The sequence below is a fragment of the Symphodus melops genome (genome assembly GCF_947650265.1).
Source record: "Symphodus melops genome assembly, chromosome: 11".
In the NCBI taxonomy this organism is placed as follows: Eukaryota; Metazoa; Chordata; class Actinopteri; order Labriformes; family Labridae; genus Symphodus; species Symphodus melops.
The window spans coordinates 21,048,960-21,074,772 of NC_136701.1; the positions used below are offsets into that span (position 1 = coordinate 21,048,960).

Genomic DNA, 25,813 nt, shown 5'->3' on the forward strand with positions numbered 1-25,813 from the left:
GTTAGTGTTAATACATTTATGGAAGCATGTTTTTCTGTCTTTGTGGTTGTATCTTTACTATATATCTATAAAAGAAGTAGAAATTGTCCACCACATCTCTGCATTTAAATAAAAGACGATGAAAACACAGTTTTATACTTAAAATCTGAATAGAAATCATGATTAAGAGAGGAGGATTAAAGGAAGGTTGTCTCTTGGCTGGCGTCTTTCATTTCCTCTCCTCATGCTGAGTGTCTGGAGGACATTTACGGGCCCGATGTCCATCCCTCAGTTAGCGAACCCCTGCCCTCCCCCTCTCTCCCCTGAATACTCTTAATCATTGTGTGGGCTTGTCTTAAGTAAAACCTCCCATTCTCAACCTTCACATTCAGAACCGGCTGCTGTCATCCGGGCCTCCTGTCAGCCTTAGAACCTGCAGCGCATTATTTGACAAGGTAACTCCTCCATATTACTTTCCACATGATGTTTCTCTGCATTGGCTTTGGAGCTAAATTTGATCTTCTAATTTGGCAAAAAAAAAAAAGTACAATTCTTTGATTTTCGAGCCATTATCACTCTGTATTGAAATCACATGGGGGCTATGATTGGATCTATTCATTTTTCTATTTTTCAGATGTATTTATTATCTTCCACAAGAGCACCTCCTACCTTTTTTCTAACGGACGCTCTCTGAAATGGCAGGGCTGGGGCGCATGCCATAGAGGGTTGTGATGACTGTCAAACTGCATGTATGAGCTCATAATCCTTACAATTAGAACCACATTCCCAATAATGTGCCTGTCACTTCATCCCCATTGTAGACATTACGGCATGGCTCTGCGATTAAAAAACACATGGCACTGCTTATAGTTAGACTCATTTCTGCACTGCAGTCTTGGCCCAGAACCCCCCCCCCCCCCCCTCTCCCCCCCCAATATTGGAGCAGGTCAGAGGCCCAGTATGTCTGGATAAAGGACTGGGACTTTCCTTCAGCCAGACCCCTTTCCCTTTAATCACTACTACTAAGCTGCACCGCTTCATTTATGCATGACGAGACTGGAAATGGATGGAAGTGTTTCCATTCCAAAAGAGGAAGATGATCCAAGGCTCGCAGAGTTTTGGATGGGGGAAATAAAGGCAGAGCATTAGGCATAATAATTATGCCAGAGGCTTTTTAATAAGACTCGTTGAAAGGTATCTTTCACATACAGAGGAAGTCCATCTTCATATTGCACACAACTGCAATGTGGCTGCATGTTTTCTTCTGCAGCACGGTTACATAAGAAGCAGTTTGTTACTTATACCCTTAGATTAACTGCACTGAATCACACCTCTCTTTTGTTTTTAATGCTTTTCTTTGAAGCTCTAACTGGACTCATTAAACTTCCCTCCACGACTAACAGAAATGTTCCTGATGATTTAATCCCATTCACATGTGCTTTGATGATCTGTTACAGGCTTTACTGTCACAACAGAACTGTATCATGACCTGATGTGCTCGTTTTCTTTTCAATGATTTTGAATTACTTGCTGTCTGAACCTGATTCAGACGATAAAGTAGGAGAAAAAAAACCTTCACTGCAGCTTGAAATGATCGTTTACAACTTCTTCATGTCTGGTGTTTGGTTTGCCGGATGTTTACTCTGGTAACTACTCCAGATAAAGTGTTTATCTTCTTAAGTTTGGGGAAGAATTTCAGGCTCTGCACACACTTTTTTATTCCCTGCTGCTATATGCCACATGCTCCCAGGCTTACTTACATCTCTACCCTCCAGGGAGCCAAAACTTCATCGACAGAGCCCCCAATCGCTCCCCCTGTGTCAGAAGAGGAGGATGAGGAAGAAGAGGAAGAGGAGGAGGAGGAAGAAGAAGAGGATGATGACGATGAGATGCCTCCGGTCATCGCGCCTCGGCCCGAGCACACCAAATCTGTGAGTTTTTTTTTTTTTAAACAGCACGGTTTGGGGGACATCATTTTGCTGAACGTGCAGTCTTGTCTGCATCTATTTCATAATTCAATTTCGCCTGGCAGATCTACACACGCTCTGTCATGGATCCACCAAAGCCCCCCACCCCTGTGAAAGAGGTCGTGACCCCGCCGGAATCGCAGGTCCAGCCGGAGAACACGTCCAACACGATGTACCGCAACACCGACCGCCAGAGGAAGAAGTCCAAAATGACAGATGAGGAGATTCTGGAGAGACTCAGTAAGTGAATTTAAAGAAATGCTCATTTTTTCACATCTTTGAAATACTAAAAAGTCATTTTTCACTCACCAGAATGTATTTTATCTGTTCAGTTATATTTCCCATGAAGCGTGTCTCCATAAATGAACGTCATAATCTCTTTATTTGCTATGAAATCAAATCATGTTCTTAAATGTAGTGTCTCCATGGTAATGAAGCACACTGAAATCAATACTGATATCTGTACATGACCTCAAAAGCAAACACCACCCTCTTGAGTGGAGATTGATCATTTCCTCACGGACACTTTAAAGCCTGTCACCTCTGCTGTGGGGTCGGTGTCAGATGAGGCAATAAACATCCAGCTGGCACACAACCTTTAAAAAAACTTTCCCATGCCAAAGAGTCGTTGTGATTTGCATGTTAAAAAAGAAGGATTACATTTTGTCAGAAAACTTCACCGACTAATAACCAGGACAAGATCAGCAAAGAGATGCATCGTCCTGCTTTTTTCACAGGGGTCCTCAAACGTTCCTCACATGAGCTTAGAGAGTCAAAACAATAATTACATTAAAACAATAGAATGTAAAAGTTCTGGGTTTTTTCGGAGTTTGGGTGCTTATGTTAAATCAGTGTGTGTATGTTTCATGAGACAAGCTGGATACTTGGTGTACAATGTCTGTTTTCACTTCTGGAGCGTGAAATCAGCATATTTAGAAACAAAGATTTTAAAAACTGAGCAAGAAGTACAAATGTAATCAAACTCTGGCAGAACAGAACTTTTCTTATTGATTCTGGACGTCCCTGGACGGCTTGAGATTTGTATCTTGCGCAGCGAACTAGAAATGTAGCTGACCTCAGAGGCAGCGCATGGCTTAAAAAGAAGAGAAGAAAAAGCTTTGCAGTGATTTATTCTGTCTTTGCGTGAAGGTCGTCATGGCGGTTTGTTCCAAACCCAAGCTGGACCTTAATCATTATTTATCTTTATGTGCTTTCTCTCTGACTCAGGGAGTATCGTGAGCGTGGGGGATCCCAAAAAGAAGTACACACGCTTCGAGAAAATAGGACAAGGGTAAGTCCATCTTTGATCGGGAAGAGGTTGTCAAAGTTATTGAAATGGAGCGAAACTAAGGTTCAGTCAGACTCTGCGGGAGAGATGGAGCTGCGGTGACCAGGGAGGGTGAGGTTGGATGACTGAGGAGAAAGTAAAAGGAGAGGAAATGAGAACTGTATCCTGAAATGGCCAAGAGCCAGATTAGCTCAGCCATCTTCCCCCCTCCCTCTCTCTCTCTCTCTCTCTCTCTCCCTGTGTCTCTCCCCCTCTCTTCATGTCTTTCAGTTTTGAAGGCTACTCTCTCTCTCTCTATTTCTCTCTCTCTATTTCTCTCTCTCTATTTCTCTCTCTCTCTCCCTGTGTCTCTCCCCCTCTCTTCATGTCTTTCAGTTTTGAAGGCTACTCTCTCTCTCTCTCTCTCCCTGTGTCTCTCCCCCTCTCTTCATGTCTTTCAGTTTTGAAGGCTACTCTCTCTCTCTCTCTCTCTCTTTCTCTCTCTTTCTCTCTCTCTCTATTTCTCTCTCTCTCTGTCTCTTTCTCTATTTCTATTTCTCTCTCTCTCTTTCTCTCTCTCTCTCTCTCTCTCTCACTCTCTTTCTCTCTCTCTGACTCTTACTCACTCTCACTGTTCACCCCACATCCGCATAGAAGATAAAAACCGTGCACTTCTTATCTGTTCTCGCTCACTGTTTCTATATTTGATCAGGAAGCTGCTATCTGAAACAGTAGATAACTGTCTGCTTATTAGTACCAGGAACTGTGCTCCATTATTCAGCGCCTGTGACAGCACACAGGTGAAGCTGAAAACAGGAGGAAGAGAGAAGATTTTCAGTATCATGAGTTTCACCTCCAAATAAGGACTGCATACCATTCCTTTGAGCAGCGTTGTATGCTCTGAACTCTTCAGGTTTTCTAAATGCAGATATGTTTCTGAGGTACAAATTGCAATAATGTTTGTTAATGAGGAACTAATGAGAACTGAAGTCATTGTGTGCTGTGGCGATTCCTTGTTGGCTCATTATTCTAAGACATCAGTCCATATAGCGTGTGTGACAATTTAAATAGCGTGTTTTTGTATTTGTATTTTGAAAAGACATTAGCAGAGATTTTTTATTTTATTTTTTTTAACTGAACGGTTTCACAAAGTTCCTGTACCTTTGTATTCTTTCACCTCGCAAAGTGATCTTCAGCCGATTCATGCAGGCATTTAGATGGATCTGTGTTTGTCGGAGATATAATGAGCATGCTCCAGCAGATCATGAAGCACAAATCTGGGAGGATTTTTTTCAGTAGTTTAAATCAGGGCCTTTATTTGAGAGAGTGGAGAATGACCGTAAAGGAGCCACAGGTCAGATTTGAATCTGGGCAGCCAGATAGGTAACTAGGTACCAGCTCCCTAAATCAGTGATGATTTTAGATGAGTCATGTTAAAGTGTATTTTCCAGGTTTCTGGTAAATTTAAATGAAAACGAGGTACAGGGGCTTTTGATCCGACCATTTTAGGATAAATTATTCTCCATATTCCTCAATCATCAGTGTCTACAGGATGTGTCATTTATTTATCTGATGTGATTTGATCTTGTGTTTCATTAGAGCATCCGGCACTGTGTACACAGCCATCGACATAGCAACAGGCCAAGAGGTAGGTCAGAGTCTCATGTTTGGAGGACAACATTCACAGGCTGTATGTTGTTTCTTCCACCCTGCTAAGCCAGCAGGCTCACTCGTGCCTTGAGCAACACATTCCTCGTCTGTTTTCTCAGGTGGCCATCAAGCAGATGAACCTGCAGCAGCAGCCTAAGAAGGAGCTGATCATCAACGAGATCCTGGTGATGAGGGAAAACAAAAACTCTAACATAGTGAACTACCTGGACAGGTACGGTTCACATGATCAACCCCAGACCTAAGACTATTCATGCTCATTTAAAAGGATGTTCACCTCAGAATACAATTTGAAGGCCATCGCTGTTTCCTTTGTAACTTTTTTGAAGAGATCGGTTTTTTTTTAAACTGACAGAAAATCCAAAGACATCGATTAGGTTGAAATAAAAGTGAGCAAAATAAACAGATGCTCAAATTGTACACAGAAAATAGAACTTTTGGGGATTTTGGTTTCATTAAGACAAATTATTTGAACGTACATATTTTGGAACGTTTACTAATAGTTTCAACATAATCTAACATTTACATCTGTTTTGCTTCTTCAGTATTTACACAGCAGATCATAGTTTAAACAAAGTTCATTCAAACACTCACCCTTATTCTAGAAATTTGTACGTAAAGCATTTTAGTTTTATTAAAGTTGGCTAAAGGTTGAAAGCGAAATAAACTGCAGCGTTGTGCCTCTATGTGATGTTAATTTGCCTCTAGCGACTGATTTGTGGTCAGAACTCGGAGTTCAAGGTCAATTCATGCTGTTGCCATAGTGACATTGAGGGATCCTCTGAGCCTGCTTCACTGATCCTTTTTCTTTTCTTCTTCCTCATCATCTCTGTCTTCTTCCCCCTCCTGCCATTAATCTGGAGGCAGTAGCCCTCAAAAAGGAACATTACTGCCCCCTACTGTTGGAAAGTTTTTAATTTAAAGTCAGTCTGCGTACAATTTTTAGCATCTGTTCCAATCAGCTCGGCTTTAATGACTTTGATGGCTCCGCTGTTTTTCCACAGCTGCCAGTAACATGCTCGAGCACCTGCTGTGTGCTGTAACTGACTCTGCATCATAAAGCACAACGTGTATCATAACTGTAACTCTGTTCCTTTATGTCTCTATTCCACAGTCACCGCCGCCGTGCTCAGATTATTGATTTGTCGAAGCATTGACAGAAAACTTAAATGAATCACATTAGACTGACTTTACATTTTTTACATTAGAAAACAAATTTCTGTTTTTTTATTCAGTTACTTGGTAGGAGATGAGCTGTGGGTGGTGATGGAGTATTTGGCCGGCGGTTCGTTGACAGATGTAGTGACTGAGACCTGCATGGACGAGGGCCAGATCGCTGCAGTCTGCAGAGAGGTAAGAAGCCAAGTTTAGACATCAGAATGACTCTTAAATTCAGAGCATCACAAAGAGTGAAACAAAATGTTCAGCTCCTCTCCTTGTTGAGAATAAAAGATTACCATATGTGTGTTTGGTACAGGCCGCTCTTATGAGTGTGTGTCATCTTGATATATTGTATATTTATACTTCGGTTGCTCTCTGCAGTGTCTCCAAGCCCTGGACTTCCTGCACTCCAACCAGGTGATCCACAGAGATATCAAAAGTGACAATATTCTCTTGGGTATGGATGGATCTGTCAAGCTCAGTAAGTTGTTTTTTTGGGGGTTTTTTTGAAACATTTTTAATTTGTCTTTTGGATGACAGTCTAGAATTGAAGCACCAACGAATTCAAGACATTTATGGCCTGGTTTAATATGGGTTAAAACAGAGGAGAAGATATGTGACACTGGGGAATATCAAAAAGTAAACTATATCTCTCCCTCTCCCTCTCTCTCTCTCTCTCTCTCTCTCTCTCTCTCTCTCTCTCTCCGTCTACAGCCGACTTTGGCTTCTGCGCTCAAATCACCCCAGAGCAGAACAAGCGCAGCACGATGGTGGGAACGCCCTACTGGATGGCACCTGAAGTGGTTACTCGGAAGGCTTACGGCCCCAAAGTGGATATCTGGTCCCTGGGAATCATGGCGATAGAGATGGTGGAGGGAGAACCACCCTACCTGAATGAGAATCCACTCAGGGTAAGACAACCCACGAGCCATGATTTAATAGGGCCTCATTTGTCACGCTGTTTGACCTAAAGAAATGAAACCTCATTGACTTTGGGGGCTAACGTGAAGGTTTGAATGAACACCGACATCCGTGTTTCCAGGCGCTGTACCTGATCGCTACAAACGGCACTCCGGAGCTGCAGAACCCCGAGAGGCTGTCGTCTGTGTTCAGAGACTTCCTCAACCGCTGTCTGGAGATGGATGTGGACCGCAGAGGCTCTGCTAAAGAGCTGCTCCAGGTAGATTCATGCTCGCACACACTCTTTTGTGACATGTTATATCCCATAAATGTAAAAACAGAAATAGTTAAACACAAGCTAAAATAGGACTACGGTACTGATGCTTTGTCACAGTCCTTTGACCCCCCCAAAAAACCCAAACATGCAGAATTTCTCTTTTTATTTTTATTTTTATTTATTTTTTTATTTTATCAGACAGAGACGAAAAGATCTTAATATTGGGCACAATTCGTGCTGTGTCCTTTGTTATATCATTTAAAGCTTCTATGAGGGACTTTTGGTTTATGTCAATTTGAGCACCCTCTTTGGACTGAGGGGTAAACCTCGTGTTTTCTGACATCCTTTAAGCTTTCTTTTAACCAAATGCATCACTCAGCATGAATCTTTGAGGTGAGAAATTAGCTTCAAAACTCCTCATCGGAGCTCTAAAGGAAACCAACATTACTCCACCATGAACAGGCACATCTTCAGACCTTTGTTTCAGGCTTCATATTAACATCTTCTCTCCTTTTTTCCTCTGCAGCATTCCTTCCTGAAGCTGGCGAAGCCTCTCTCCAGCCTGACGCCTCTGATTGTAGCCGCAAAGGAAGCCATAAAAAACAGCAGTCGCTAGGGTGTGCCCTCTGTCCCCACCTGAGGCTGGAGCCCTGCCTGGGATGCGTGCGTTCATGGGGGCAGGGGCTTGGGTGCGTGCGCGGTGGGTGACGTGACGGTGACAGCACAAGAAGGGCAGGGGGGTTGATTGTGTGACATACAGTGACAGCACAAGGACAAAAGACCCCCAGGCCTCACATGTAGGACTGACATCTGGCCTTGCAGCCTCTCGGCCCCATGCTGCTGAACAGACTTTGCCTCCTTGTTTACTTCTCCAGCACTCTGTACATGTAGAGCAGTCCATCACAAGTGTGTGTGAGCAAGTGTGCGTGTGTGTACAAAAAACGGTGCACATCCCTTTGTGTGAAATGTCCATACAGAAGTGTCTCAGAAAAAAAAAGAAGAAGAAAATACCGTAAAAAATCAGAAGGAAAATGTGTTCAATTCAAGAAGGAACTCCGGGAGTGAACGGAAGAGAGCGATGAAGAGCCTGGTTTGAGAGTTTCTTTCCTCTGGTCCCTCAAAGGAGCACAATCAGGCCACACCTGCACCTGCTTATCTGAGAGAGAGAGCGACTCTGGGACCCCTTCCTGCATGACGCTGGCTCTAAGGAAAACCACGGCTTCTCCGCAGATTGACACATCTCGAGGCGGCATATTTGTGCGTATGTGCGTGTTTGTGTGTGAATGTGTGTGTGCGTGTAAGGGGGGGGGGGGTGCAGCTACAGCAGAAACAGTCAGGTGTGATGTTACATGACCTTTACCAGCTTTAACCATCTTCCATTAATCTGCTTCATATCACAGTAGAGATCCAGGTCTCACATTTATTCTGTAACAGAGTCACTGGAGTTCAGGTTAGCTTTTGTTAATCCGCTGATTTTTCTCTCTCATTGTTTGAAATACCGAAACACTGTTGTGTCACATTTTGCCTGCATAACACCTTGAATCTTACCATAGGCATACATGGCATCCATAAGACCTTTCAACTGAAGGTTACACCTGCTAATATTTAATTCTGGAAAATACGGTCGTTACAAAAAAAGGTACAGGGAATGTGACAGAAGTTATTCAAATGATAGAAAATAGTGCAAGCCTTACCACTAATGTCTGCAAAGTCAGAGGATCATTCATAACTGCTTGCCAACCTTAACTGTAACATTCATAGTGCACAAGAATCTCTTGGAGGATGAATATAAAATAGACACTCGGTATGTGTGCCTCACATTTTGCATTTTTTTTAAATATTGGAAATCAGTCAGAACTCTGAGACAACTTTAACAGCTTTCTTAATGAATATGAATCTCTGTGTGTGTTAATGGATTAACGTGCAAACATGAGGGCGGAATAATATCTCAGTCCAGTGGTTCTCATCTTGTCTAGCCTCAAGACCCATCACGACCTACATCGACAAAATCCACAAAAAGCAACAATTTAAATCTCTCAACGGCACAATTTACACCTGAGATAGAAAAAAAAAAATCAATGTAGCGTACGTAAAATCACTACAGAAAACAGTAAAACACTCAACGTATTTGCCTTTATAAGCTGATCTGTTCGGCTCTGAATGCTGTCTCAGTTTGATGGCTTCATGCTTCCATGCGCCGACACTTTGCTGCACGCTGACACACTGAGGTTTTTGTGCCTTTTATTTCTTAATCCGTTCAGTGTCACATTTGTCTAAACTGGCCCAACGATAGGGCCATATTAAAAATCGTACTTAAACTTACTTCTGGCAAATTTACAAACAAAACCAATTGAAAACGAGCGTCAGTGGGTCATCCTGGTTTATTAAGAATTAGCCTCAAGTGTTAAAAGTCAAAACACAAACTCTCCTTTTTAGTGTTAATATTATTGTTTGGCTTTGAATGGTGGCTGGCAAGCAGAGTGTTGGATTGGAAGAACAACCCTTCAACTGCACGAGAGCTGCTTTATAGAAAGACATGTCCTCACAGATTTTTGACCTGCAGCTTTTCCCCCTGATGCACACATGTCGTACCTGCAGTGATTTGGAGTTCTGGTGCCACACACACGGTTTCTTTGAATGCGCCATGCATCACTGTGACCAACATGTTCAACAGGAGAGATTTCCCTTTGACTAAAACGAAAAGAAAAAAAAAGAATATATTCTGAATTTATATTTAATTCAAAGGTTGTCTTCGATTGCAGAGAGCATGAAATGACTGTGACTTATCCGGAATGAGCGCCACAGATTTCCTCCCTACCTGACAAACACAATACCATCGTTTCTGCAGACGTCTTCTCCTCTGCTTTTTTAAAATGCTGCTCACACATGCTTCCGTGACTTTGAGTATCTTTCTGGTGTCTTATGTTACTTTTTTTTCCATGCAATCCCGATGTTTTGTAGTGAATCCATGGGACAGAGAGGAGGAATGTTGTCCACTGAGCGAGTACTGAGTGCCATTTCATGATTGTACCTTGTCCTGGTGAGCGCTGAAACTGTCGTCGCTGCTCTTTTAGTTCCTTCCTAACTTGTTAGCGTTTAAACTCACTCCTGCGCAGAGGTCGTCCACATTGAGTTGGAACTTCATAGCTTTGTCAGGCTTTTCCCGTGTAGCATCTTTCCATGTGTGTGCGTGTGTTTGTGTGCGTTAGGGGGCTACCTCAGTCTGCACTAGAAGATGCCTCACTCATGTTGTCCACCTTGACTCTGAGGTGCCGGGTAGCTGCTTTAGTCCTATTGTACCTCCATTTGTACAGCTGATGTACAGAAGATGAAGGAGTGATTTAGACAGGAGGATGTGACAGAATTCATGCATGTAAAACAAAAACTATACACTGTATCTCATCTTGGAATAGGTTAAGATTGTTAGGATATGTATGTATGTATGTAAATATGACGGGAAAACACCCCTTTTTCAGAAGTATGTAACTTTAAATGACCATGTGCAGGTTGCTCTATGGTATCAATAAATGTTTTGCACCCTGGATGAAAAGGAAAAAAACCAACACACACACACACACGCCGTTTCTGCACTCCTGGATCTCCTGTTTGGACTTTCTAGTGGACACTCCTTCATCTGGACAGAGAGCCCAAGAACGCAGCACTCTGAGTGTTGGTACATTTGTGTGCGTTGTGCGTTTGTGTGTGTGGCCTGTCAGGAAGCTCCGCTGACCTCCGTGACGTTTTTTTGGCCCCATGTACAGGTCTGAACTATGAGCACAAAGGTGATTTTTTTTTTTTTTTTTTTTTTTTTTTTCCCGAGAGACGCCGCTGCTGTGCCCCTTTTTTTCTGTGGTTGCTCCTGTACATTCCTCTCTTCTGAATGTGTAAACCTGTACATGTGGTGTGAAAATTCCTCTATTAATGTGTATCAAGAGAATGGAACAAAGACAAAAAATGTTGCTTTTTAAATTATTATCATCATTATTATTATTATTACTCTTATTATTGTCTAGCTTTGTAAAAACAACTGCTGATCCATCGGGCATACCTCAGCAGGCCTTTCCCCCATCTCTGAAAAAGGACAACTGAGCAACGGGGAAGTGAGGTTTTGGATAAACTATTTTTAATTGTGGTTGAAGCAATAGACTTTTTGAACTTTGAATTGTGCATGGCTGTGTCTTGAGTGTAAAAAAATATTGCAGTTTGGGAACTGGACTGAAATAAAAAGAGGAAGACCAAGAGTTGTGGTAATGATTGAAAGCTTTTATGATTCATGGGTTGATATTTATGTATACATTTCTTTAACGCTCGAGAGTATATATAAAAAAACAGTAAAATATAAAGCTGAGAAAAATATGATGAAAGTGTTGTATTTGAGGCAAGGTTTGTGATAATGAATGTTAAGACTTGAGTGACATGTTTTTCCTTTTTTTCTCACAGTATCGTGCGTAAAATATTTTAAACAGGAATGATTCTTTCACAAGTAACTTACAAAATATCAATATAAAATATTTTAAGTTATAAAAAATGAATGATAAAAACAATCATTCAGTTTGTCCTATTGTACTCCGCTCCCATCTCAACGAATAATACAAGAAAAATCAACAATGTGCAATTATCTGTGTAAAGGTTTGTTTCTTGTTGTGAGTTGTCCAGCTGACTCCTCCCACTCTGAGGTCACTGATGAGGTTACATGGCGGTTAGCTGCGTTGCCGTGACAATCCTCAGACTGATGTTCCCCGGCATCTCGTCAGCCATCTGTCGCCCTCTTTTCCTCAGCTGAAGCCTCTGAGGCTCGGCCGTGTCCTTCACCGACCCGGCCAGCACCACCTGACCCATGAACTCGTCCTTCACAGCGTTACTGTTCCACACCTGACCAAGACCGCGACATGTGAAATGTAGAGCATGATGAGAATATCATTCATAGAGGTGACTCGATTCAGCATACACAAACTTTACTCAAAGAAAAAAATGGTCCCTGGAACACTGTCAGAAGCTACAAAGCGACCAGGAAGAGTTACGCTTTCACTGTTGAGGGCCCCACACCATAACTTCTCTCGTAGCATTTTGTTTTCAGTGTTACAGGGATCAAATTATCCTCTGATAACAGTTTGTGGATAGGGTTATGAACATTTAACACAGAATCTGTACACTTCTCTTGGCATAAGTGTTGAGTCAGTCAAGAACAGTCACTTGATTTCAGTCTTCAGTTGTTCATGGGACCTCTGGGCTGAATATAATATACAGTATCTAAACACTGTCTTGCACTCTGCCTGTTAGAATTGGTTAGTGCCATTATAATCATGTATTCAGCAAGTAAGAGATCGCTAAGATTGTTCAGGAAATGACAGCAGGACCACCATTTTTTTTTAAACGTGAGCAAGACGCTTATTTTAGCTTTCAACTCCTACTGTATAAAGAGTTCTGTGACAGGTCGTAACGCCAAATGTTACTGGCTTGATCAGTCCTGGTTTATCATGAAACAACTGACTGGTCAATCTATCAAAGCCAGCTGTTGTTTGATGAAATTCTCAGCAAGACAACAAAAACACTAACATGTTTCAAGTCTCTATAATGCAATGTTAAATGAAAATGATTCATCTCCCTTTAAAAGCTGGATATTGAAAATATTTTCAGCCTTCCTGCTTAAAAGAAGGCCGTTTTTCTCAGTCTGGAAAGTCAACGTTTCGATAACAATCCGATTGCAATCTATAATCATTTGTGCCACCTGTCATTAGAGAATAAATAAAAGCCAGCAGGACCAGAGAGGCGCCCTCTTACCTCTATAGTTATTGGCTTTCTGGGCTTTTTTCTGTAGAAGATGGCACTAGTTGCAAACTCCGGTTGCAGGGTGTCCTTCTTGATGGTGGACTGGACTGAGCGGCCCTCACAGGATATGATCACATAGGGGTCTGCACCTGCATGAAAACATGATAAGATCCTTGTTTAGCAAACTTAACTGTGGAGTTTCAGGTAGGTCAAACTGAGCAGCAGATATTTTGGTGAAGTCTGGCTTGTGTGGAGTCCACTTACCTCCTGGACTTTCCTGGTTCTGCAGCCCCTCGGCTCCATGGACGAAGACGTGAGACACAGCTTGTGGATACCCGAGGAATGAACTCCAACATTTCACCTTTGGCTTATCGTCCATCAGCTCCCTGTGAGAGTAGAGGACTGTTAAAGAAGATTTTCTGTATCCTGGTACTCTGGCCTTGCTTAGTGAAAGACACAAGACGTGACATCATTCTTCTGTTTCACAGACAGAAACCTGGTTGGACTCTGACTTGGATGACCTTCATGTGAGCAAACATGATTTGGTTCTGTGTTTAGATCGGCCCAAGAGAAAGTCAGACACAAAACAATTTTTTGTCCAAGAATAGCAGTGTGAGAGATTTGTTACTTTATAAGTAATTTAATATTATGAGTATGATTCCATCATCCCTTTTTCCCCTGAAAACACTCATCTGAGCATTTTCTTTGGATAGCATCCATCCTGCAGAAATGAGCAGTCAAAAACCAGATGTGCTCTTCTCAGACTCTGCAGTCTCTCTTTAGATCTGGGAAAAATTCAGCTGCTCACTAAGTGACACAGAGTTCAACGGTTTGACACCACAGCTGTTCATACCTGCATCCTGAGTCCACGTCAGTGAAAACGCGGATCATGTAGTCCCCCAGTGTCTGAGGCGAGAAGGTGGTCGGGATAATGACGTAACGTCCCTTTGGGAGCACGCTTCTCAAGAACACCGTGCGAGCGTTGATGTAGGTGGACGTCGCAACACCCTTCTGCGTCAGGATGTCGTGCATGCGGTACTTTCTGTTCAGCTCCACCTGTGACGGGGAAAACATGTGGGCGTCATAGATTCTTCATTAAAAACACAGCTGAATTAATCCTTGACTTCATTCGTCAAACATATTGTTTTGGCAGGTGATTCTGACAATGAGCATATATTCACTTTGGGTTCAGGATTGGGTTATCTAATGCCGTGGTTATGTGTTTGCACACTCTAGACCCAGATCTCTCTGTGACATGAAAACACTTTAAGCTGTTGTTGGTAATGAACAATGTAGCTCCAGTGTTTAGACACCGAGACAAAACAGAAGTGTCTATACCGTCAGAACCAGGAGATGAATAATAAGATCAGTCAGGTTCTATGTAAACATCATGTACAGAATATGATCAGAACCAGAAACAAACTAAAACACTGGATTAAACATTTTGGGAGTTGACGTCTTGATTAGACTACATGTTATCATGTGACGCAAAGTCATGTCTCTTAACGCTCCAGGAAGGAAATCTCATTTTGTGCCATATTTGGAAAAAATCTGTATGTCTGATCACTTTGCTTATGTTGTCCTGAACATGTGTAGGGAGGGTTTGTTTTTCTGGAAAATAGCAATAAAAAATATCCTCCAGCAATCTAATGACAGTGTCAAAGGATCACTCAGGATCATCTTCACTTCTGACACCTCCCGTCTGACATTACAGGCGCAAAAAAAGAAAGAAAAAAACTTCAGAGAAATAATCGATATTGATGCTGACAGTTGTGTTTAATTATCCAGCTCAAGAAGAGACTTCAATATTAATTTTAGTCTGTTTTATAATCAGGGAGAAAACTCCTCACATGTGCTTTAAGTCAAGTTTATCAGATGATGTTATATTAATATGTTTTTATGAAACATGTTTGTAATATAGCGATGCAGAATTACACTATAAAGGCGTTAACAGTGTCCAGGACACTACACAGACTAGTCTGCCTCCTGGTGGCAGAACAATGAATTGAAGCTTGAGTTATATGGATGCGCATAGTGTGTTATTTAAGAGTCAGAGTACATATAATTCAGTGCCGTACTACACAGCAGTTCACATTTTTCTTCTCTTTACAACAGACAAATCATAGCTCTGAATAAACTGAAAGGTTTCTCTTGTCAACTGACCAAAAAAAAAAAGTTTGTCAATTGACCTTAACCACTAAAGTGCTAAATTACAGCTGCAGTCTGTAACCTGCAAGGTGCTCCCAAAAAAACCCATAACACTTGAATATAACATTTCAATACCTAAAAAGTAAATGTATTAAAATATACTGCCCTCACATGTCCACTGATTCTTTACTATTTTTATGTTTTTGCTGTCAAGTATTCAGCCTTAATTTTGTCTGACTGAAGTCACAGATGTTGCTGAAACATTTTGCTGTCCAGTCGGCTACTTCCTGAAGTATGAAGAAAATATAAGTGTAGTGAGTGACAACATTACAACAGAGCGCTGACACACTGTCTGGAGTTCGTCAGATGAAGAAGGAGGATTCATCACTTACATGATAACCATACATGACAAAGGTTAAATCCGGGTTCGGGCTCACAGAAGCACGCAGCCTCATTTAATCACATGCTCTTTGTGGCATTTCTGTCCTGTTTGGCAGCACTTACGTTGGCATGATAAGAGCGTGCAGCGTGTTTGTGAACTGAGGCAGATCCATGACGAGTTAATTATGCTACGGGAAATATGACGTCAGTTTCACCACAAAGGTTACAAGGCCTCATTATATAGTGACTATCTAATCCCAGCAGTGGGAAAAGGTCTTGTTTGGCAGGTTTATGCAGCTGCTTTAGCTGACTTCACAGTTTAAGAAAGAGTTTGGGCGTCTTCTAAAACACATGAATAAGTTATCCTGATTCAAATATAATAATGCTTACCATGCTAAACACAAGTATCACTAATATAAAACTTCTCACACTGGAGTAAGTTGAACTTTTTCAGCTTTTTCTGGGAGGTTGTGGTTTAAATATCCACATTGTGTTGTAACTTGGAAGGAATGTAATGGCATGCTTTTTTTTTTTTTTTTTTTTTTTTTACTCCAGCAACCACCAAGTTCACTCATCATTCGTGAGATGTCTGTAATGGCTGCAACAGAACACAGGAACACAAACTCCTCCTGGAAGTTTAACTGACTTTGGTTCCACTGTGTTTTTCCGCTTGAAACAATCAGCAAAGTATGTGCTTATATCTTCTTAAATCATGTATGATTTAGCCTCCTGTTGAAACGGTCTGTTTTAGTTGTGATAAACTTATCAAGACATGTCTGCCTGTCATTACAAACACCCAACAACTGTTAACTCAACAAATGAGGAGTCAAACAAAGCCAAGATCTTTGAACAAAATGAGAGCCAAAACATGATGAAATGACCCTGTTTTCCCTCAAAATAAACTGACCTTTGACAAACCGCTTTGTCCCAGACGAAAACCATTTCCTGTTCACTGAACCTATTGCTTGTTAGTCTCAGAGAGATCTTTTTGCAAACAAACCCTTCAAATATGTTCCTCTGAGAAACCCCTGGTTTAGTCCTTTTTTGATTATAAAGCCAAAGAGCACTTCATATGATCAATTAATGCTTTGATTCTGAGTTTTTAAATGATAAAAAAAATGTCATTTCAATTATTAACAGTATCAAAAAGCAGACCTTCATTCATATCTTCAACCCAAAGCCGTCATGAGAGCAGCGATGGTGTTAAACATCCAGAGGGCAGCACTGATGATGCTGCACAAACACACTGACAGGGGTTGGTTCTGGAAAGTTGCCAGCGTAGTTGTGCAATTAAGACAGTATGCGGGAGATTGGTTGCAATAATTGGGCAATTACCGTTAAAAACAAACCCCATATTAGTGCCTACAGCTTCTATTTTTGTTGCTGTGGTATTGGAAAAGGTTTGGATTTTTACAAGCATACAATCAAAGTTTCTGTTTTAATGTTGAAAGATTGTCACGCTGTGTTACCTGGAAGACAGTGAAGCCGATGCTTAAATTCTCTCCTTGACCAACTTTTCGGTGGATCCTGATGTCTTTCTGTTGCAGGGAGATGAGGACCTCATCCTCCTCTTTTGTAACATCAAACAAGAACTGTGAAAGACGCGGAAAATTTGAGTTAATATGACGAATAAAATATGAAATGAAATGATGTAAACATTTGCAGGAAGACAGGAAACAAGAGCAGAACTGTGTCCACTGTGTCGTACCTGTGGGTTCTGCAGGAATGTCCGTCTGTGGTTAGCACAGCCGCCGCAGCGGTTTAAAAGGGGCTCTGCATTCTTGGTCCAGCTCCCAAAGTGAACTACCTCATGCCATGTTTTATGAAGGCTGATCAAGGAGGTGTTGATGAGACGGCACACATCTGCATCCGTGAAGAACTTGCACCAGTCTGTGAATGACATCCTGTGGGTGTGAGCGCAGAAGGTCAAACACCCATGAGGAGTTTTTATCTGGTTATGAAACTGACCAAAATCAATACTGATGCCTCTTTATGGGCTTGAAAATCAAACCCAACACTCAGTATAATGCCTTTTCATTTTTATTCTTAATGCCCTGAAACCACTGCTACAGGGTTGGCGTCAAACAAAGATTATAACAGCACATTGCGGATCAAATATGTAGAGAACAAGTCAGCAAAGAAATAAGAGGATCCCATAGTTGACTTAAATCAAAAGTTCCTTTGAGCTTTGAGCATTTTAAAACAGGAAATAATTTTACCACACAGGTGTTGTTTTAAGTACACAAACGCGATCACTCACCAGAACTCTCCATCGTCTTCGACTGTGATGCCCAGGTTTCCTCTCTCCATATCACCCACCTTTGACCATTCCTCAGAGCTAAAAAAAAACCAGCAGAAAAAAAGGTAAATAAGATTCTTAAGTTATTGCATACGAGTTGTTTTAAAGTTATAATGACGTGTTTTAAAGTTATATGTCATCCACTCTCAATCCAACAAATGCAAAAAGCCCCAAATAAATCTTAAAACAAAAAGGAAAGACTCTTTTTGAGAGGAATTTGCCCTTTGACCTTTGCCTATTGATGCAGTGATATTAAAACAAGTAGCAGTTGTTGAAAAATGTGGAACGAGTGTCCAGTTGAGAATGGATCAAAAAAAGTAATTAAAAATTAGAGCCCATTTTAAAATTAAATTTTTACAATAGAATGAAAATGTTTACAGTCGGGTAAAACTGTACTTGGTTGAATTTGTTTGGTAATTCTTCTTCTACTTTAACTTTGTGAAATGTTGCTTAGTTCTGTGATTATATAGATTAACGTTTGGTCTTTGTAATAAAGCAGTGAGAAAGGTCTTTTATCTGATCTTTAAAGAGTATCTTCACATAACATATGAATTGTACTACATAAATTCAGATTGGCTGATTAATTTTTTATCATATTAAAGCTGATGGTAATGCATAATTTGGGATGGCCCTGATTTGGCTGACAGGTGGGTTTCATGCCAGCAATCAAGATATCTATTAAGTCCGGCTCATCTTCAACTCTTTGCCTGCGTCCTTGCTATTCTAATGCAGTTACATAACAATGAGTGAAGACTGCTCAAGTTGTGTGCTGTCCTAACCTGTTCTTACCTGTCACTCCAGGCTCCTTTCCACTCTGTCTTGCCCCAGGGGTTCCTCATTCGAATAAGAGGAATGGTTTCGTTTTTGAAGTAGGCTATCAGCCCATGACCCAAACGCACCTTCTTCACTGCAGTCACTGAGTACGCATGACCTTTCACCAACCCGTTAGCCATCCTGGCCTCAATTTCATGAGGCTGTGCCTGAAGACGGAAATCATGAAAAAAAAAAACATAAGTTGCAGTTTCTCTGTAGTGCAGACACAAAGAGGATAACAAGAAGAGCGCAGACCTTAATAGAGCAGCTTATAATTCCTCCACGGTCGTAGACTTTCAGAAGATCCTCAAACAGCTGGTCTTGTTTTTCTTGGTCCTTATAGTACGCATCTGCCTCCAGGTTGATGGCCTCAGCTACAGCCCCACTGAAATCCACCACAGCGTCTCCTGTGTTTCCCCCTTCCATGGACTCATAGCACCCAGACAGTCTGCACGCAGAGTTTAGTTAATATTTGTAGTCAAGGGGATGTGCCAGATTTGATGTACATCAGCCATTGCAAAAAAAAACCAATAACAACACAATGCTGCCGAAACAGTGTCAGCATCAGAATCTGATCAGCTGTGAACATTAGAAAAAGGGAGGGGACATCAAAACTGCTGCAGAGTCAATGATGGTACCAAATGCAACCAATTGCCTAAATGCTAACGTTATGCTCATAGTTAGTAAAGAGTACAGTTGGAGAAGGGAATGAACATGTCAGAATTGTGTTGTTTTGCTGAAAGTGTAAGTATGACGCTACATCAATGTTAATGTTAGCATACTTGGCGTAGGCCTTCTCTAGCAGAGCGCTCCAGAACTCGTTGTTGTCTTTAGAGTGACAGTAAATTAGCTCTCCGTTGATTGTGGGCAGTCGGTCGTCTACCACCACGTCCACCCACTCTCCGAACACCCAGAACTGAAAGTGGAAGATTCCTGCATAACTCTCCGGGTGTTTGGGATCCCACTCTTGATCCTCATGGTCAGGAATTACCTGGAAACATACAACCACACAAAGCCATAGATGTCAGTGAGTTTTTTCCAGTTCAGCTTTGTCAGCTGACCAAAATTGGTGAATATAGCCCATACTTTATATAGCTACTAGTGTGTTTCAACTGGAAGACTTTCAAAAGAAAGTAAGCAGTAACAGTAACCTAATCAGACATACAATTTAACAATTCCCAAATTGTTTTTCATAATAACAATGGATTAGGTGTAGGAAGGAGCATTAAAGCTCTTTAACAATTCCCAGCTAATCACAATGATTGATACGGTCACTATAGCCTAACACTTACTGACATTGCAGATGTAAATTAGCTTTGAGCTAACTAGGCTAATGCCAACATGCAGGTTTATGTTTAACAATATGTACAGTGTCATTAGAAAAGAAGATAATCAAATTGACAGATATTTAACAACAGTTTTTATTGGTCTGAGGATGAGGTGGGCAGGGCAGCATTACATAACAGAAACTGTAATGTAAGTTAGCATGACACAGCGAAAATGACTCATCACTAATAAGGGCTGTAGCGCTACAGTCTACCAACACAGCAAAAGATCATTTGACAGGCTCCATTCATAAAAAGCATTACAATTTTAAAATAAGTTGTGTTTCAAGGAAAAAGTTATTTCAGACACGTGCCCCTTGTTGCTAAACCAGGATGTGATTTTTAGCTAAGTTAGGCCACATAAATATACACTTTTAAAACAATTTTTTTCTTTTTTCCTTTTTTTTGGGGGGGGGGGTGTCTACACAGACCCACCACATGAAAAGTAGCCTATCTTTAGTTCAACAGGAAATGTATAGCTCATTGTATCTTCCTTTAAGACTATAACCGTGGTTGATAAGAACACTTTTCTTTGCTTTCTTTGTATCGCATTATATCTGAGGCTTATTATATATTAAATCAGGTACTGATTTTTAATTTATCTATTTAGTTTTAAACAGGGGACTTTTAACCAGAGGGAACTACTTGAGAGATAAGACTAAAAAATGTGACACTGGAAAGCTTCCAAAGACTCACACTGGCTTTATCTGTTACATTTTTTAATAGACTGATCTCTGAACATGAGACTGAACACCCTGTGCCATTTTTCTCACTAAACTTGCCACACAAAGCTGAACATGAAGTTTGTCACTGGCTTTTGAGTATACAATCTTAGGCCTTTATTTTCTCTCACATTGTTTCCCTTATTACATTGTATTTATGGGTCTTTTAATATTTCAGTTAATCCAGCAACAAATTATTAGTTAATAAAGTTTAGAGCTTTTTCAGTAAAGCATCCACACAAAGTTTAATTGTTATTTTAGGATTTCTAAATTGCTTAGTCGGCTTAGTTTTTAGATTTAAAAGCTCTTCTCGATGTAAATCTGAAATGAAAGCATATAAAATGAATCTATAGAAATGGTGTTAGCTGGTTTCTACCAGCAAAGACCAGTGATGTCATTTTCTCTGACGTTGTCATGTAAATCATGCGTGAACCCCTTAGGGAATTCACATTGAACAATCAGTTCTGCTCTGACTAAAGCAACCATTTAAACGTTCTCTCTTTTAACCAATGTTAATTTCTCCAGCTGCTCGTCTTACACATTTAGAATAAAGTTAACTCACCTTCTTCCAGAGGTTTGGCTTCAAGGCCAGACAGGAGCAAGCTGCAACAAACCAGCAGTTTCCCACCAGTCCTTGGTTCAGGTCGTGAGCGCTGATGCCCTCCACAAACAGACGTGGCTCAGAGCCTATCTCCTACGACAAATAACACAGTGTTATGGTGAAAAGTTTGAGCAAATTTAATTATTTATGGTCTTAGAAAACATATTTTTGAAGACACTATCTACGTCAAGTAGACGCCTCATAGACTCAGCTGCTCTTTCATTGGAGAGTTTGTCACAAAATAGTGCTACACAAATAAAGATTTATTGATTCATTTAATGATTAGATCATTACAACATTTATTATAATATTGATATATATTTTGCACTCTTGTCTTTTAGGCTTTTACAGATGGGTTTAATATTTCCTGTTTTATGATTTGCATGGAGAGCAAATTGACAGACGTCAAACTCCTTTAATATGCAGAATAAAATTTATTTTGATTCTGAATATTTCTTATGAACATTTATTTTGTGAGACAAATGCTATTTATAATAATGTACTAGCAAATTACAGAGTAGTTTTGACTAATGAGCGAAAAATGATCTGCTGTTAAAAATAAAATTGGAGAAAGTTATTTGTTTCCGTTTATCAAAAATGGAAAGTCAATCTCAGATTTTGTGTCACTGAACTCTGTGTTGATTTCAGACTGTCTGCACGTCATCAATACATGTTTGGACCTGCCTTTAAGAAGTGCTCCTGTATAGTAAAATGTAACACAGTTCATAAGCAGCAATAATTGCTTTCCCAGCTGGACCTTGTGCCACTCACCCCGGGTCGTTTCCACTCTACATATCCAGGAATTGCTTTCCTAAAAAACAGCGATGAATTGTTGGCTGGGAACTCTGGGTCCTCGAACAAAGTCTTGTCTCTGATACAGTCCCTCCTCAGGTCACTGTAGTGTTGGTTCTTGTACGGGACAGCAGAGGAGAACATGTTGCACACGCTGACCTCTCACAGCTGCAGAGTGAGGAAAGACAAGAGGCGGTTTCTGACTTTATATAGTGTTTAGTAGAACTTTGTGTGGGCAGGATCTCCCTCTAATCCTGAACATTTTTTGGACAAAGCCTGCAGACTGTACTCAAACTACTTCTTCAGATTTACAGCAGACTGGTCGCACTCCCTTTGGACACTACAGTGCTTGTATGAAAAAATAAAAGTTATTCAAAATTAAAGTTTCCAATGTCTTTTTTTTTTTTATCCCAGACGAGCCCTCAAATTGCTTAGTCCCTTGTGGTCAGCTAGATGATGATGTAAACAACAATTAAAGACTAACCAGGGGAAAGAAGGTGGACTGAGAAAGAACATGTTTACAAGAAGACAGAAACACACACAACATGGATGAAACCCATAAAAGGCAGGTAAAAACAACGTGAAGTTAGATGAAAACATGTGAAGGCACACAACAACACTTTTAAATACATGAAAACAAACTGTTCTTACATCGAAACACAGACGGATACACAGAGACCATACAACGTTCATGCTGGGTTAAAAGCTTTTGAAGCTAAATATGTTTTACGATTTGGTTCGTTTAACAGTTCAGGGGCCACTGATACAAAGCCTGCAACTTTATAGTGTTCAACCTAATCTGAGACATGACAGGAAGACCTTATGGAAAAGTCTCCTTACCAACATCAGGGGAACTTTTAAAAACGGCAGTACAAAATCCCACCCAAATGACACAGTCAGAACATTCATGTACTGTATGCTCAGGTTAATGTGGAGCAATCTACATTTGAAGAGAAATTCCCTGAAGCTGATTGTGTGATGAAAGTGTCTGACCTGGAAATTCACAAAAAAAAAATATATATATATATATATATATAATTTATTTTTTTATTTATTTATTTTAAATAAGACAATCATAAAATGAAAAGAAAAAAACTCTATACAGCTGCATTTCATCCTCAAAGACAAGTTTAACTGATAACTGTATTCACTGTGGAATAATTGATGAACAACACAGCTGTATTCCCAGGAGAATGAGGATGTTTTAACTCTTGATCCTTTGCTCTTCTCACTCTGACCGCTCAGGCCTACGTTTGGACAATATGAGCCAAAATAATTATATCCGATGAATCTTTATTTCATTTTTGCCAAGAATAACACACAGCAGAGCACTGTATTTAATTTACTGGGAGCATGGAGTCCTAACAGAAGGAGGAAGTTATCAAGAAGCCCCCAAAAGATGTTTTTAAAATGATGAATACGTTTAAATGAAAAAATTTATGTGAAAGCAAAACTTGGTGTATCAGAGTTGCAGATACATGTATAGTTAATAGTAAGAGGAGGATATTTACCAGATCAGGCAGTCAGAGAGAAGTGAGACATATAAGTTCAACTGGCACAGCTCCAAATCAGGTCATATCAGAGTTGAATTAAAAGAGAAAAGAAACAGCAACCAGAGAAAAAGAAAGAAGAAGGAACGTGAAAAGTCCTCCGTGCCTCTTTCACTCTGACGCTCACTCCTTCCTGCTCCACAATAAGGAAGTTTCCAGGTGAGTTACCTGCCTGCCTCGCCCTCCCACACACCAGTGGCCGACGTGTATGTGTAAAACAAAAGCCACACCCGTTTGCTCTTGATTTTATTACCTCCATGTATTGTTTAACTCTTGAAATGAACTTAAGGAAGAAGGAGTGAAGCACTTTCAGCAAACACGTTTTGTGATTCGGATAATAAATCATTCTGAGGCTCTGCGTTCAGGGGGAAATAAGGACGTGACTGAACAGTGTGTGTGTGTGTGTGTGTGTGTGTGTGTGTGTGTGTGTGTGTGTGTTTCTGTGTATGTTTTATCTGTCTGAGAATTCTTGCCTCCTGTGATCAGACAGGCTATTTGTGGTTGGATATTTTATCATCACGAGTGGATCATAATGTAACTGTGGAAGTTTCTTCGAGAGTTTTCTTTACCTTCTCATTAATCACTGTAACATATGTTAAGGTGAATTCAGCTCACAGTCCAGATGCTTCCGCCATACATACCAGTTTACAATGGTGACGTTCAGACATTGTTTAGTGTTAAGTGCTTTTCAGCGCTGTTTACAGTAAGGAAATTAATACGTACGATCAGATAAGACTGCTTACAATACCTTGCATGACTGTTCACCTGCCATGAACTTTTATACATGTCACAGTGTCCATATAGGACTGCAATCAGACTCATATGGGCTTTTTACTTTCATTAACAAACAAAGGCAGTTCTTAAACCAAACATCATCAACCAAACAACATTTTAAATAAGAATTTGAGGTTTAAAAAGCCAAGATTACTGATAGACTCTTTACACATGTCAGCACGGCATTTAGGAGACAACTGATTCAATGGTTCCCTCCAAGAAAGGAACCCACAAGGTCTCTGTGAGAAACAATAAATGGCAATCTTACAAAGAAAACATTTATCTAATAAATGACATTACCTGAGAACCATGAAGCCACATGAAATACATACGATTGGGAGAACAAAAAGACAAGCTTATAGTCAAGAAATATAGCAACACTCACCTGTAGCGAATTCTCTTTTCCTTAAAGTGATGAGTTCAAACACATTCAGCGTCCTCTCTGGCTCCTGTGATGTGTGTTCAAGTCAATCCCACATTTCGTTCAAAGAAACTCCTTCATTAACAACAGATGCACAGGAGCAAATCCTGTTTCTCCAGTTTGATCTTCAGTCTGCGAGGGCTTCCCAGGATACTTCACTGTGCACACAAACAATGAGTAAAACTGGTCTGACAAGCACCTCTCTGCAGCTGGAGGTGTTACCCAAAGACTGATACTGTGACTACAGACAGTAAGGAGAGGGGAGACTGAAACAGAACACCTTCACTCCCACCTTTAGAGGTGAAACAAGCACAAACTTGTCCCCTTTAACTGTCTGATCTTTCACAGTTGCAACAGAAAAAATACCATAAAATCCTTTAATAGTCTTTGTTAAATCTTTGTTTTGATTCATCAACAAAAGAAGAAAAACTCTGCAAGTTGACCAGAGGTGTACAGAGGCCCCAAGTTGACACACACCTGTACATTTTCTTTACTCAATGTTCCTTTAACAAATCATTTTGGGTTCATTTCACAAGATAAACTTCTATCAGAATATCAAAGCCGGTTTGCTCGTGATAACTCACTTCAGCTCTGTTCTGTTTATTTCCATTTGCAGTACAAAACCACATTGACCGATACTTTTCTGATGATGTAGAAACAAAAACAATAGGCTGACTCCTGTGGTCAGACCATGACATGCCATGCTGCCATTGCACACTAATGAGTTAAGTTTTGCCTATTTCTTTGATTGTTTTGTGCTTTTGCAACTTTGAACAGGAAATACATAAGTTAAGATTGAGAAACAACCTGAAAATTATTATCATCACAGGAAAACTGAGTAGATACTCTAATGTAAATTTGTCCACTTAGGACTTCTGTAGAGGACAGTCAAATTGAACACATGTGCTCACAAACTGTGGCACTAAGACAACCTGGCAGCCTCCAAGTGGTCCAGATTCTACTTTAAAGGAGCACTTTGTCCCAATAAATCACCTTGAT

The 25,813-nt window shown here is 40.5% G+C and overlaps 2 protein-coding genes across 5 annotated transcripts in view; one reads left to right on the top strand and one right to left on the bottom strand.

Moving 5' to 3' along the window:
* Nucleotides 1–11,460, top strand: part of LOC306831272 (serine/threonine-protein kinase PAK 3) — a 42,587-nt gene extending 31,127 nt beyond the window's left edge. For 2 of the 3 annotated variants that reach the window (XM_079355253.1, XM_079355252.1), the window contains 11 exons: nucleotides 372–434; nucleotides 1,755–1,910; nucleotides 2,012–2,186; nucleotides 3,174–3,237; nucleotides 4,813–4,861; nucleotides 4,983–5,095; nucleotides 6,117–6,234; nucleotides 6,424–6,523; nucleotides 6,757–6,953; nucleotides 7,085–7,222; nucleotides 7,746–11,460. In XM_079355253.1, the coding sequence (XP_079211379.1) occupies nucleotides 372–434; nucleotides 1,755–1,910; nucleotides 2,012–2,186; nucleotides 3,174–3,237; nucleotides 4,813–4,861; nucleotides 4,983–5,095; nucleotides 6,117–6,234; nucleotides 6,424–6,523; nucleotides 6,757–6,953; nucleotides 7,085–7,222; nucleotides 7,746–7,835 (1,263 nt within the window). In that variant the 3' untranslated portion in view covers nucleotides 7,836–11,460. The remainder of the gene's footprint in view (nucleotides 1–371; nucleotides 435–1,754; nucleotides 1,911–2,011; nucleotides 2,187–3,173; nucleotides 3,238–4,812; nucleotides 4,862–4,982; nucleotides 5,096–6,116; nucleotides 6,235–6,423; nucleotides 6,524–6,756; nucleotides 6,954–7,084; nucleotides 7,223–7,745) is intronic. The other variant, XM_079355254.1, reaches the window with a different exon arrangement.
* Nucleotides 11,461–11,554: 94 nt separating this feature from the next.
* Nucleotides 11,555–24,887, bottom strand: LOC306831271 (calpain-5-like). 2 transcript variants are annotated; one of them, XM_079355251.1, is made up of 13 exons: nucleotides 24,779–24,887; nucleotides 22,049–22,237; nucleotides 21,239–21,370; nucleotides 19,412–19,620; nucleotides 18,885–19,077; nucleotides 18,606–18,796; nucleotides 17,778–17,855; nucleotides 17,226–17,421; nucleotides 16,987–17,109; nucleotides 13,842–14,044; nucleotides 13,253–13,374; nucleotides 13,001–13,137; nucleotides 11,555–12,091 (listed from the first exon to the last, which is right to left on the bottom strand). In XM_079355251.1, exons 2-13 carry the CDS (start codon nucleotides 22,211–22,213, stop codon nucleotides 11,909–11,911), a joined length of 1,932 nt encoding a protein of 643 aa, XP_079211377.1. In that variant the 5' UTR covers nucleotides 22,214–22,237; nucleotides 24,779–24,887; the 3' UTR covers nucleotides 11,555–11,908. The 2 variants fall into 2 exon arrangements, with proteins under 2 accessions (XP_079211377.1, XP_079211376.1); XM_079355250.1 differs by lacking the exon at nucleotides 24,779–24,887 and adding an exon at nucleotides 23,581–23,713.
* Between the last annotated feature and the right edge of the window lie 926 nt (nucleotides 24,888–25,813).

Coding starts and splice junctions, on each gene's coding strand:
- LOC306831271 (XM_079355251.1), bottom strand. CDS start 22,213: ATGTTCTCCTCTGCTGTCCCGTACAAGAACCAACACTACAGTGACCTG. Junction 13,375..13,841: donor GACGTGGACTCAGGATGCAG/GTATGAACAGCT, acceptor CTACTCTCACAG/GGAGCTGATGGACGATAAGC. Junction 12,092..13,000: donor GAAAGCCAATAACTATAGAG/GTAAGAGGGCGC, acceptor GGTCTTGGTCAG/GTGTGGAACAGTAACGCTGT.